Raw genomic sequence first — 14923 nt, 5'->3', positions numbered from 1 at the left:
ATAAATTAATTAAATTTGGAGAGTGGCGAATCGAACAAAAAACTCTCATGCATCAAATAGACTAGCATAACCAAATAAAAACATACGCTCTTTTATTGAATTCAACTGGAGAAATATTACATTGAAATTTTCGACAAGATCAAAAGTAGCGAGCTAATAAGTGAGGAAGCGAAGACGGCTGAGATCCACTCGATCCTATATAACATGTACTGTCATCTAAAACTAAAAGTAAAAGTTACTTATCCAATTAACTGTTATGATACGAGTTTCTCGATTTTTCAGTTTATTTACTAATGTTGACACCAGGTGTCTAGATTACTTCAAGTTGTTGTTAATTTCAAAATTTAAGAATTGTAATTAGCACAACTTTTCATTATTTAACCGCTAAACACGATCAACTGAGTGACTGGCAAAACTTTCATGTGATTAAATTTAATTACCAAACATATGGGGCTAGTTTGATAAGTGGATGAAAATTGAAGGGTGTATAATAAATATAATTTTGCTCTAGGTAAAAGGCAAGAGACAAATCTGCTATCTTTCCAGCTTATAATAGGAACTTATATGGGGGGCTATAAATGTAAAGGTTAGACTATTATCAGTGATGCAAGTTTTGACGGAGAAGTTCGCTACTTTGACAGCTTCTCAGTCTCTAAAGTCCCATGATGATTGTATATATATTTCACGTAAGGTGGAAAAAATTGCAGAGTTTGTGAAAGGAGACGGAACGTAAGAGAGTGGGTGTTACCCAGTCTCAGCTGATCAACACATTTTCATTATTGAACCACAAATCTTCCACCAATCAATCAAATCAGCGATTTCTGGCGATTTCTGGCGATATCCATTGACAATTTGAAAATTCAGCCACATTAGCACTGGCACAACCTCAACAGAGTTCATGGAAACTCTCTCAAAATAGTACAGAGCCACTGTAGTGTTCAATTAGAATATGTTCAGATGAGGACTTTTTTTGATGCACAAATGAGTTTTTGTAGACGAGGGAACGACGAAAAAAGACTAAAGGACTTGCGCTCGGCTATGCAATTCGGCATTCTTTTTCACTTTCAATTTGCTTTCATGGTTATATATAATATATATATATATGTTATAATATGTAAATATGTAAATATGTATGTTAATATCCATAATAGATTAGAAATGTGTTAGAAGAGGGTGAATAAGAATAAAGATTAGGTAATCAAAAATAGTTTAAGCACTGCGTACATGAAACGTACAAGAATTTCAGAATATGATATGAAAGAAAAGCAGAAAATTGTTAAATTCAAGTTATCGGACTCGTGTCGCACTTGTGAACGCAATGAGCGACAAGAAAAGAGAATTTGCCAATGATGGGCGACAAAGGAGCAATTTTCTGAACGTAGTCTTATTAGGGTAGCGTTTTTATGGTCAAATTGGCTTTAGTCCACTGCTTTGAAGAGAGCAATTGACAGGAGCCGTATTTTCAAAAGTTACTTATTTATCAAACTACTCTTGTAGCTATAAGGTGTAAGTTTTTAATTAATGCTTGCTCTTCAATATTTATTACATGAAGAATAAATAATATTTGCACTTCTAGGAGTAATGTAAATGAGTAAATGTGTTATAAACAAATATCTTAAAATATTTTAATTATTTACCTCTTTTTTTGAGATATATTAATTATTTTTTATATTTATATAGCAGTGCAAATATTAAAACGTGAAGACTCATGGAGTGTTTAACACGAGCATTAGACTTTTTATGCTTTGTGTTAGATCAGCAAAGGGCAAAAAAATGATTTAGGGTCTATATTTCTAACAGAATTCGCTATCGATGTTTATTTTGGAAAGCGTGTGGAATCGGCATATATAATATGTATGTATGTACGTGTTAACGGTTCCTTCCTTACGGTAGTATTATATTCGCTCAATTTTAAGCAAGGAAAGTGTTAAACATGAAGTTATAGTGACAGAGAGAACTAAATGGTTAAGGGGGACACCTATTCTGAAATTACCAAAAAATAATCAGTATTTTCATACCTCGATAGATAACGCACTAAAATTTTATTTCAATGCCTCAAATAGTTTTTGAGTTGCAGCCTTCTAAAGTATAATTGCTCAGTTCAATCAGATCCAACGGGTGTTAAACGTGCATTTATCAACATTGTGGGTAAAAATCATTTTTTTTAAATGCCAGCCTTTGATTTTTTTTCGATCGTAGCTTATTATACCGATAATATTTTAAACTAGAGACCATAGGTCATTATACCAACAAGATCTTCAAGTAGAGCACTTTTTTTAGATTCATCCGCGGACAAGGGCGGAATCATTATATCAGTGGAGGACTTTTGTTAGCGCCGTCAGAGATCGTATGTAACTTGAATAATATCTAAAAATTTTCTTCAAAATGTTTTTCAGTAATAGAAATAAGCTGTATTTTTTCGTTGACAAGTGTAATGGATTTCGAGTTCAAATCAAGACCATGGTAATATTTGAAACAACAAAAAGCAGGGGCAGGGAACGTTGAAGCTCTGCAGAAACATCTGAGGGACATGAAAATACCTATTCGATGACTATGTATTAATTAAGCGGATAACATCTAGGCGCAACCTAGTAATTTAAAGAGAAACTCAGTTAAATATCTAACAATGCTCTGCTCTAAAGGCTTGACAGTGCTGAAAATTTAGGATCTAATCTTCAGAACAGATATACGAGTGTAATTCTGTAGTGATTTACATTCACTTATTTTACTTTCTAGCTCAGCCATTGGATCAAATATTCTATGCCTGCTTCGATGTAAACCAAAATAAGATTCATATGCTAACTGTTATAGCACGATCGTTTTGAATACATTCCTCTAATTGCTTTGCGAATGTGAAAATGTGAAGTGATTTCAAGTAAGATTGTAGTGTACTACTGACAAACAGCTGGCTGTTAAAGGGCTAGAACGATTATTATTTTATTAGTAAGATTTATATGACTACAAATGAAGTTTGTGAATATCTAATATTTAAGTTTTGTTTATCATATCTTATTAAGCTTAAATTCACTCTCTGCCCTTTCAAAGCCTTTGTAGCCCACTAGTAAAAAACTTTTTGGCGAAATTAAATTTTAAATACCAACTCGCTTCACTCTTTCATAGTTTAATGTCTATCATATAAATTATCGAACTATTTATAATTAAATAAATATTTTATAAACCGTAACACATATGCATACATATATATATATATGTATATGTATGTATGCGTGAGTTATGCTTTATGTCCGTTGCGTTGACAGTTTATTTCTGTTCATAATATGCGCATTCTTTATGGACACATGAAATATTTATTAAATAATATAATGTTTTTTCTTTTATTTTTGCTTAACACTTCCAGCTGCGTTCTCGCCAATAAATCAGTAATAAAATCAACACTTCACAATTCTAGCCAAAACATTTCTCTGCCATCAGCTTTTCACTCGTTCTTCACCGTTAATTGGCCGTGTGTGGTTTGTCAATGTGCATTTCTCGTAGAAATATTTTACAGTTTTATTTTACTGTGTTTACGAATCATAAGTCAAGAATACACACACTCAAACGTACAAGCAAATATATATCATAAAATATTATTTTTCATTTGTTTTGATAAAAAGCTGCAAGCCGACAAATAAAAGGTGCGAGTAAAAAACTGTTTATTTTATTTTATTTTCTTTTTAATAAATTAATAAAAACTATTAGGTGTAGTAGTAGATCTAGTACATACATATATAGAAAATTGTTAAGAACCGAGAACCAATAAAACCAAAATAACAAAGAAAATGGAACGCAGTGACATAAATTGCAATTGAGCGACCTTAAGTAAAGCTTTTAAGCATTGCCGTCTCAGATCTCTACCCAATCCAAAAATAGCAGATTTGTCACACATTAGACCAAATCGAGAATAATCGCAATTCGCCAAATTATTTCACGTTTTTCGATAATAATTCATTAATTGTCTGAATATGGTATTTAATACGTTGAACTTTAATATTTTTCTTCACAGTTTTAAAAAAAATGTGTTTTTACAAAAATTTAAGCACTATACCTTTGGCAAATGGACTTTCAGTGGTTAGTCTAAGGGCAAAACCAACAATTACACTTAATGTCATCCTTCATATAGCACCCATAGACATAACATAGCTGGAAGCTGTATGACCACTAACGTAGCTATCAAACTCAGAGACTGAACACGCTTTGAATTCAAACCAAACCAAACTCTGGCAGTATTTTCTTCGCAAATAAACCTGCGCGATGTGAATGAGGAGAAACTGAAAGAGTGTTGTAGTGAGCTTCTTAATTGGTGTAAGATTGGGGATGGTTTGTGAGAGATTGCAATTGTCAGGAAATATTTATTAACCGTAGCTTCAGGTTTCCTGGCTACTGTAGCGTTTTTCATGCCGAGATGGCTGCCATTCAGGTTGCTGTAGATATATACTGTTCCGTTGCATATTTGTGTAAACTTTTCCTGCTTCAAAGTAATGACTATCCACTTAGAGAATAACTCGAGATATCCAAACTGGCTCTCAACGGCATCAAATCACTTCGTAATAAAACTAGCCAGGAGGCCACAGCGGAATCGTAGCTAACTACAGGATAGCTGGGTATCGCAGAAGGCGTGAAAGGCTACCATCAGCTCTTGTGATTTCGACAGATTCTTTTGGCCCACAAGTAAATCTTAAGTGGTCTAGTGAGCTCTGCGCCGTCCGTAAGGAGTATTGTCTGTTTTATGACATTCTCTTGTTTCGAATTTTCCGTGTGTACGTAAGTTGGTCACTATTGCACCTGTAAAAAAAATACAGAATTTGTCTTATTTCAGTATACGAGTATTTCTAAATATCTATCGTTTCGTATTGAAAATAAAAGGAAAATAGCAGTCTTTGGAAAACAGATAATCCGTGTTATTCGTGTAAGATCCGCAGAGTCTTGAAAAAGATCTTGTTGGTAACTGGTTTTGACAAAATGCATCACAATGACAGTCAAACTATATTCACTTTCTGAAACCAATTAGGTCTGTTGTCAAAAAGCGGATACATTATCTGGATCCAGATCTCCAGTTTCGACTTGCCGACTTTTTTTAGAAGGTTCTGTGAATTGCAAGCGAGCAAACCTCGGGTCATTGGTTGGCACAAGGCAATAATGTATGCATGAGGCATTGCTCCATCTTTCGAGTTGATCGAAAAAATAGTTTATTTTGCTCAATTGTTGTTTTTTATAAAATAAAAAATTGCTAAGATCCAAACTAAAATTAAATATAATGAATATAATGGCATAAAAGATGATGCACACTCAATGTTTAAGTGAAATTTAATAGTTTTAATTGTACTGTGCACGCGACCTAATGTTTGTATGTAGCTTATGTAGTGGTGTTTGATGGGAGATTTAATTGAATTGTTTTTTATATTAATTATACCCTAAACTGGGTATATTAACTTTGCCACGAAGTTTGTAACAGCCAGAAGAAAACGTTAGAGACCCTCTAAAGTATCTATATAAAATAAATGGGCAACGTAACGAGCTGAGTCGTTTGAGCCATGTTCGTCTGTCTGCCTTAATGTACATAAGCAATTTAGTCCGTCAGTTTTTGAGATATTGGTCTGAAATTTTGCACACATTCCTTTCGCTCCAGGAAGTTGTTAATTTGTAGAAATCGCCGATATCGGACTACTATAGCATTTAGTTGTCATAAAAATTGATCGTTCAAATCAAGTCTTTGTATGGAAAACTTTTTTATTTGACGAGATATCTTCAAGAAATACGATATAGAATATTTTCTAAGGTAACGGTACAATTTTCGAATGTACTGTTCAGATCAGACAACTATAGCATCTAGCTGCCATACAAAATGGTATTAAGATATTTTTATACCATTTTATGTTATAAGAAATGCATCTGTAAAGGATATTACAGCTTCGGTGTGGCCGAAGCTAACACTTTTTCTTGTTTTAAACAGTTTTTACACTTTCACATAGGCATATATGTGTCATAAAAAATACATTATATAATTAAGGGTATATTAAGTAATAAAACCGCTGATAATTATAATCAATTTGTTTAAGAAATCTATCAATTTACTTAATGGGTTGTTAATAAACAATTACAGTATGCATTATATAATGGACGCACTTTTTTTTTTTAATTAATTGGTTTTTATACTGCAGGTAATTTTGTCAATTCACTTATATTTTTTTAATACCGTGTTTATTTACATATTGTATTTACAAATATGTGTATTTATATATACATATATATATACGTTTTTTATATACTTTTTTGCTTCAGCACACTTCGGCACAAGTCAACTTAAATTAGCATTGAAGCTTTCATTAAAAGTTCTTAATTAAATTCTACACAACTTGTTGAAAGCATTAACAGCCAAGTAACTACATATATTCAACTTGTATACCAAGTGAACTACTTTAATTACGCCTTTTTAGCGTCTACTATTAACACACATTAAGTTTTTGTTTTGAAATTCTTAATTAAAGTTGGCATAAAATAAAGCAGAACACTCACTTACTCAATAGAATAATATAGAACATAACCGTATATATATTTTTGCTAAAAATTTACAAAACTCAAAAACGTTGGAAAATAAGCAACCACTGATTTATTCCCGCGTAAATTTCACTAACAAATCACTCACATACACACACATTTAGGTATGCTGACAAACAATCGGTAGTCATGCACCGCCGGCGACATTTATTGTTGTAATGTAAAGCAAATTAATTGGCGTTAAAATATTTAACTTGGATTTATTACACTTTAACAACAAGTGACACCGTAACGCTGTTTGATTTGAACTTTTATGCACGCGTACGAGTATTTGTTTTAACATTTAAATATTGCACCGTTATTGCAACCACCGGCCAAAGCAAACGCACAGAATGAATATCGAACAGCAACTAAAAGTCACAATTCATTCAAACAGCTGAGTGGGTAGGTGAAGCAATAATATCCATGTGCATATATACAGACAGTGGAGAACTTAATTGAAAGCTAACAAGCAGCTGGTAAACGGCATCCACATACAGTTATTGGGATATGTAGCCGGGCAGGCAGGCGCAGGGATGATAACAAGCGTGTAAACAAAAAGATTGGCCTAACTGGTGGGTGGTGGATGGTGTGTGGTACGTAAATGTGGATGGTGGGCTAAGCAGTTTAGTTTATTGGAGCGGAAAAAGCTTTGTGCTGTTATCAAGAATTGCTCCATTTAACATATCAAAAAATTGCGAGAGGTTTTGTGCAGAAATTTTTAATAGTTCAGCATTGAAATGACGGTTGGAAGGATGTAGTAATGACGATGAGTTTTATTATTTTGATTAAATAACCAAATTTTGGTAATCTAAAGTCAAATTGTTTACAAATAATTATTTAATAAATAAATGTGCATTATTAAATATTAATAATTTGCTACAGTCCTTCAATGAAAGCAATAAAACTGTAAGTGCTTTGCAGTAATGTTAAAAAACTTAAGCGCATCTAATATGTACAATATATTAGCTAACGCTTCAAATCAAATTTTTATTAAAAATGCTATTTGCAGTAGCAATTCATATAAAATTTTTATGCTTATAATTATTTAAATATTCCCTGATTACAACAGTAAAGCATTAACGGATAATGTTAATGAAATAATGAAAAGTCATTAACATTCTCTGGTATTATGCTGCTTAAAATATTTCTGTTAATAATATTTAAGATTGCTGTTAACACAACAGTCGCTGCTAATGAATGTAAGCTGTGTCAGAGAATGTTAATGAATAAAAATTGTTTATGGTAATTGTTATTGCTGTTAGCGGCTGAGTGTTTATGGACAATGTTATTCTGTAGCATTCGCTGCTATGTTTACGTTGCTCTTCATGTTTCTGTAAACTATTGCCAAAGCTGTTAAAAACCACAGCTGTTGGATTTGATGTGGGTGGTGGTTGTTGTTGACTGACTTATGCCAGTGAATGTTAACACAATTTTTTTTTATTAACATTCTTTGCTTATTCAGAATGCTAAGTCAGTGGATGTTTATAAAATTAATTTAACATTATCTGATGTTAGAAACATTTTCGATGTTTTCTGCTGAAAACAACAGATTAAGATTAACTCTCTCAAAAGGTATACAGTGAGAGACAATTGATGTAAGAAATTTGGAAAAGTTTCCGGTAAACATATTTACAGTTAAACCCAAAATGTCTGCTAGATATGCTAACCACCTGCAGAGATAATTTGAACGATTTTCAGTTCTTTAAGTTTATAAAAATAATTTTTCATTTTTGGGAGCAGAAGAGAATCGCTTTTGACAAGTATAACTATAAGTTAAGAAAACGTTCTATATAAAAAAGTTTGCATGTGCACATCAAAAAGTTTAGTACTTCTCTAATTTTAGAAAACTTTATACTTGCTTTCGTAAAACTTGTCTGGCAATCTTTGAGCGCTATTTGATTGATATGATATTTTATCCCTATGGTAATGCAAGAAGCAAGTACATTGTATTGTTAAATTGAAAAGAGTAAAAAAATCACTCTCGCCAAACACAACATTGCTAGTGGAACTCGACCACAAAACATACCGAATGCCGGCTTCATTCCGAAAATGAATTGAGGAAAATGAACTCACTTCATTTTTCTTTCGATACATATTTACACTCAAAAAAAACTACATATCTCGTATCAAGTTATAAAATTTGTTAACATAAAAAATTCTATGATATGGTAAACAATGAAAAACCAAGCTTATCACAATATCTAACTACCGTAATACAAATAATTTTTTCGGCATAAATTTTTCCAGAATGCTGTTGACAGTTCCCTGGTCCGATCAAAATCCGGATCTCTTATGGTCCATCGAGTGTCGCGGGAACGATTGGTGAGGTATTTTGGTCGTCGGGGTCTAGTAGGCCACAGATGAAAAACCAAACAAGAACTTCTGTACCCTTACCAAAACAAAAATATAATAACACTGGGTCAGACTTTTCTATATAACAAAAAATGGTAGGTACGAGCGAGATCTCAAATGTATACCGTTTAGAAATTTTTATCTTTGGCTTGAAAAGTAGCATATGCCCTTGAGTTAATTTTTTTTTTGTTATCCTGAAGTCATTTATTGGTGTAAAGGCTTGATTTTCATCTACACATGTCTTTCTATCTGCTGATAGAGTCATACTTGCATATTCAGATGTTCTACGCCAGGCGTCGTGATGCTGAGTCGGATCTGAGACCCATACGCGCTGGTATATTAAAAAACAGCGTTCTTGCCCCTGTGTCATACATTCTTTACACAGCGTAACCATCGTATGGAATTCTAATCTGGGGCAGTTCAGTTGAATCAAAATTTAAAGTTATTCAAGCCTTACAAAATAAAGTTCTGTGCACATTGAGATCTAACGATGCCTACTGTAAAAGAATATATAAGTGGATTTTTCAAAATTCTAATTATTTTGGTAGGTATTTTGCTGATCCGGTATCCAAACTTCGGCTCGGCTTTACGCGATACTATAAACGTGTTTTTTTCGAAACTGTTTTTTCAAAACAATGCCCACGATTTCGCGGGTTCTGCTTGACCGATTTACCTGAACTTTTTACAGAGTCTTCTTTATGGACTTATCTATGGGTGGAACTATCCATATCCCCAATTTCAATTACTACTTGTAAAAAATTGGAAACAGTCAAAAAAGTGGTACACATATTTTTTCAGGCAATCGCTATTTCTTAAAAAAAGTTTCGAACTTTTTTGTAGAATCTGACATTGCGACATTATTCTAGATTACAAATTTTTTGTTTTTGGTTTCAGATTGCTGGGAGTGTTGAAATCGTGGGTATGGTCACGTGCTAAATTTTTTAGAACTCCAACTTCATCAGCTGTTTATTTCTGAAATTTTTGACTTTTTGATTTTTTTCTGTTTCTCTTTTTTGTTTTCTAATAAGAAACGGAGTAAAAATATTAATTGCCGTTTTTTTTTAAATTTCAAAAATTGCCTAAAATTATTGCGTCTATACTAGAATACCCCCCTTTAGAGTATAAGTTACGATAAATAGCCCGCTGTAAAAAATGATAGTAATATTGTATGGAGCCAAGTTCAACAATTAAACTAAGTTCAAAATGTGTATTTTTATACGTTTGATAAACCAAAAACAAAACTCTAATACGTATTCCTATATTGGCTTATCATCGAGCTTTTTCTCTTTTGTTTACCGACACGGTTTTTTCTATATTTACTACGAATATATACAAATATTTATGATTACCAGCTGATTGCTTTCTTCTCTAGCCACGACACGCTCTACCTACAACATCCAAATAGCTCCTCCAATTGAGCTTTTCTCACTCAAACCACACTAAAGAACTGTCGAAGATACATAAGAGTTGGTTGACTTAAAAGTATGGCGATCAGTTGGTGCGCGAACGTGCTTAGAGAAACTATACATTGTTACATTCGGGAAATAAATTGTGTGACAAATAGTTTACAGATAAATTATTTTCTTTGAAGTAAATTACTTTTAATATAAAATTGTGAAAAATGCCTGCCAAGAAGTATTTGGTATCGGACATTGTGAATCCCGATCTCGAAATGGAACGCCACGGTGCTAGTTTTCGTGTCGACGAATTTGCACGTTGGTGGCATGGTGGAGCAGAGAAATTACGTTTCAAAAGAGAATTGGGTAATGAGTGTTTTAGTTGTTTTAATTTTCATATTTCAAAAATGCTGAACTTTGAGCGTGTTTTATACCTATGTTGAACTGTATGAACATACTTTCACCTTTCAATGATCAGTAATAATGCGAGTCACTGCAAAAATAGGCAACTGTGCGCAGATGATGAATCCAAAGTTCAATAAATCGGATATCAATTTTAGTTAATGTGCTTGCGTATTTTAACTCGTGACTTTTTTTGTTTTTTGTTTATGTGGTGTTACAATGAACTTCATGAATAGTGATATGATATGGTCTTATCTTTGATAATATGGTAAGTTTTTATAGTTCGAATGTGGAATTTTTAAACGATATCAATGCATGTGAGTTCAATGTACCTTAAATGCAAAAGATATTGACGATTACTAATTTAAAAAAGACAAATGACATTTACTAGCCATCCAGATCTCGAGCGCTGACTCTACTGACTTCTTTTGTAAAGAAAGTAAGGCAGCAATCCTCAGACCATTGCCGAGCTCAAGACAAACATTCATTCAATTCAAATAGAACTCCAAATAAACCCCAAATAATCCGGTCCAAAAAGTAAAACATTTCCACGTAAACTTGTAAAAAATAACAAAAGATCGGAAACAACACTACAGACGGTCATAACTTCATAACCAAATGCCCGTTCGACATTAAATTAAAGTACCATTTTTCCAAAAGAATCATTTAACAACTATGGTTAAAAAATTGTTCTTACAATCCTAAAATTTTTTCAAACCTAGAACAAGACATCTTCAACGATATGACCGAGCACAATACACTTTTTCTCTATAAATCACATGAAGAGATCTCCGAGTTGGCGTTAAAGCAATCTTTTGATGTGGCGAAAAAGTTGCGCACCATACAAAAACGGGTTAACCCTGGCGGCAATGATATATGGCCGTAAGACCAAAAAATTCCAAAGTATTAGCGAGCTCAAAACATTTGTAATTTCAGTAAGCTCTATACGTCCTCCTGGATATGGGGTGCGATGCCTGCTGAAAATCCATTTGGCGTACAGTTCTCGATGATGGTGGACGCAATCAAAATGCAAGGTACTGATGAGCAGTGGGAACGCTTTGGCAAACGCGTTGAGAACTTCGAAATTACGGGTACTTATGCTCAAACTGAATTAGGGCATGGCACTTTCTTGCGTGGGCTAGAGACACGTGCCGATTACGATCGTTCTACGCAGGAGTTCGTGCTGAATACACCGACGCTGACCGCGTACAAATGGTGGCCGGGCGGCTGTGAGTAATGAAACACAATGTTTTGTTAATTATTATTTTTAATTAATCTCACACCTTCAGTGGGTCACTGCTGTAATTATTGCCTGCTGGTGGCTCAGTTGTACATTGACAATGAGCCAAAGGGAGTACAAATGTTTTTTGTGCAGTTGCGCGATGAAGAAACACATATGCCTCTACCGGGCATCGATATTGGTGAGATCGGGCATAAAAAGGGTTTCTATGGCGTTAGTAACGGTTTCTTGGGGTTAAAAAATGTGCGCATACCACGTTTGAATATGATGATGCGAAATGCTAAGGTACAACCGGATGGCACATTCGTCAAGAGTCCCATTTCCGTGCTCACCTACTTCACCATGGTAATGATGCGCTGCATGATAGCGGCAGATAATGCATTTCTGCTTGCTATAGCGGCTACAATTGCAACACGCTATTCCGCTGTGCGTCGTCAAAGTCCAATCAATCCGAATGAACCCGAACCACAAATTATCGATCATGTAACACAACAAATGAAACTCTTTCCCGAAATTGCTACGGCAGTCGCACATAAACTCGCCACAAATTCCCTGTGGTCTATGTATCATGAGACTTACGTGGCTATTGAGCGTGGTGATTACACACGTCTACCGGAATTGCACAACTTAGCATGCGCTCTGAAAGCACTCTGCACAGCCGATGCAAATGCGGGTGCCGAACGTTTACGTTTAGCTTGCGGTGGCCATGGTTACTTGACCTCAGCCAATTTGCATACCCTCGTCGCGGCTGCCGCAGCTGCTTGCACCTATGAAGGTGAGAACACCGTGCTGCTCTTGCAGGTCGGTCGCTTTCTTATGAAATCATGGCGCGCAGCTAGCGAAGGTAAGCCACTCTCACCGACAGCAAGCTATTTAGCAGCGCCGGCGCAAGGCAAAGGGTTCGACAAATGGACGGGTGATTGGGCAAATATTGTGAATGCGATACAATATGCGGCAGCGAGGTGAGTCAGCGGGGGGGTAAGAATTTCCAGACGGTGGTTAATATATGGTTTTATGTTTGCAGTAAAGTACGCTTGGCTTTTGAAAATATGTCACAACGTCTGAAGCAGGGTCAAACCGAAGGAGAGGCGGCCAACAATACGGGCCTGGAGTTGACACAAGCCGCAGAGGTATGTGTTTAGGATATAAGGGAAGTGAATACCATCCGCTAATTAAGAAGTAAGCGACCCAAGGGGTTCTAATCTGTGAAATCCCTACATTAGAGATTCAATATACTTCTCTCATAATATACTATCTCCATTTGCAAACAGCATAAAACTTATAGGTGCTTTTATTCATGGCCCAAAATGTCGTATACCAGACGATAAATTCTATTTTTACTATATTCTTATATCCGCATTTAGATATGTATTCTTTTATGCCGTTTAAATTTTTCCAGCTTCATGGCCGCTCGTTTATTGCCGCGACATTCCTGGCCCATGTTACGGGTCCTGCAGCTGCAGAACGCTCTGCTGCTTTCAATCGAGTGCTGCAGAACCTTTTGGAACTCTATTTGGTGCATACAACACAACGTCATCTGAGTGCTATACTACAGGTGGTTGATGTGAAAATTATTTAGTTTTCTTTCTTTTACTAACACGATCTCATCTGGATCTAGTGCATCAGCTTGAGCGACGCTGAATTGCGCACGCTGCAAACTCGTCTCGAAATAGCTTTGAAGAAACTGCGCCCAGATGCTGTGGCAATTGTCGATGGCTTTGACTTTCATGATTGCACTTTGAGTTCCACCTTGGGTTCCTATGCTGGTAATGTATACGAGAGCCTCTTTGCTCTAGCCAAACAGAGTCCGTTGAATCAACAGCCAGTGCCAAAGTCATTCCATACAATTTTAAAACCTTTTCTTAAATCTAATTTATAAGTTATTTTTTGTAAATATTATTAATGTTGAAGATGGTTTGGGTTGAAACCGGTGTGTATATATGTTTTGTAAAAAGCTTTCAAATTATCTTAATAAATCGTTTGTACTTAAAAAAAATACACACAAGAAATAATTTCATTATTTGGGAGCGGAAATCTAGCTTAAGCAGAATATGTTATATATGTATATCTGATAATATCATAAATAAGGTCTTGAGCTCCATGTAGTCTCTTTTGCATAAAATTTCTCGACTTTGTGAGATACAGGAAACGTAGTTTCTAAAAGTGGCATAATTGGACAAGAAAAATTTGAAAACGGGTATATTTCTACGTACACTTTATATTAAAACAAGAAAAAACGTTAACTTCGGTTGCATCGAAGCTATAATACCCTTCACAAATACAAAGGCCCCTTACAAGAACTTGATTCCGAACGTTCCATTTGTATGGCAGCTATATGATATAGTGATCTGATCTACCCATTTTTTGCGGAGAATAATTTGTTGACCTAAGCGATAACTCGTGCCTAATTTCATGAAGATACCTCGTCAAATAAACAAATCTTCCATGCAAGCACTTTACTCCGATGGTTCAGTTAATATGTCAGCTATACGCTATAGTCATCCGATCTGAATAATTTCTTCGGATATTCAATAAATGCCTTAAATAATAATCCATGCTAATTTCGTGAAGATACCTCGTCAAATGAAAGAGTTTTCCATACAAACACTTGATTCCGATTGTTCAGTTTGTATTGCAGCTATATGCTATAGTGGTCCGATATTGTGAGAAAAGGACAGGTGCGAAATTTCAGATCGATAGCTTAAAAACTGAGGGACTAGTTTGTATATATACAGACAGACGGACAGACAGACGGAAATGGAAAAATTAACAAGTAAGGTCGTATATAGGGTAAAAGACTTTTGGACCCCATATAATAACAGATTTATGTGATATTTGCTAATAATACTAATGTTATATATAAGTAAAATTGTATCTAACAAGAATGATAACACCTTTAGATATCACCTTCTTATCTTAGAGTTAATTATACAAATTAAAAACAATTTTTTGCTGCAGATTTCAGTATCACTTTACGTAATCTTATCTACAAAAT

The 14923-nt window shown here is 34.6% G+C and overlaps 2 protein-coding genes across 10 annotated transcripts in view; one reads left to right on the top strand and one right to left on the bottom strand.

Annotated features, from left to right (window-relative positions):
- The window catches only part of Dh44-R2 (Diuretic hormone 44 receptor 2), a 63874-nt gene extending 56960 nt beyond the window's left edge, over positions 1–6914 (bottom strand). For 2 of the 8 annotated variants that reach the window (XM_070108875.1, XM_036378236.2), the window contains exons 1-2: positions 6518–6913; positions 4046–4782 (exon numbers count right to left, since the gene is read on the bottom strand). The gene's annotated coding sequence lies outside the window, so the exon portion shown is untranslated. Of the gene's footprint in view, positions 1–4045; positions 4783–6123; positions 6143–6513 lie in introns of those variants that run through there. The other 6 variants (XM_070108881.1, XM_070108876.1, XM_070108877.1 and 3 more) reach the window with 6 other exon arrangements.
- A 3453-nt stretch (positions 6915–10367) lies between these two features.
- On the top strand, positions 10368–13940 carry LOC106622520 (acyl-Coenzyme A oxidase at 57D distal). Of its 2 annotated transcripts, none has more exons than XM_014241725.3 (7): positions 10368–10652; positions 11411–11570; positions 11625–11917; positions 11978–12890; positions 12953–13058; positions 13328–13483; positions 13547–13940. In XM_014241725.3, exons 1-7 carry the CDS (start codon positions 10511–10513, stop codon positions 13805–13807), a joined length of 2031 nt encoding a protein of 676 aa, XP_014097200.2. In that variant the 5' UTR covers positions 10368–10510; the 3' UTR covers positions 13808–13940. The 2 variants fall into 2 exon arrangements, with proteins under 2 accessions (XP_014097200.2, XP_036234105.2); XM_036378212.2 differs by lacking the exon at positions 10368–10652 and adding an exon at positions 10701–10956.
- Positions 13941–14923: the final 983 nt, after the last annotated feature.

The sequence above is a fragment of the Bactrocera oleae genome, chromosome 4, assembly GCF_042242935.1.
Source record: "Bactrocera oleae isolate idBacOlea1 chromosome 4, idBacOlea1, whole genome shotgun sequence".
Classification (NCBI taxonomy): Eukaryota; Metazoa; Arthropoda; class Insecta; order Diptera; family Tephritidae; genus Bactrocera; species Bactrocera oleae.
The sequence above is the reverse complement of the archived record's forward strand: the minus strand, read 5'-3'. Positions and strand labels throughout refer to the sequence as shown.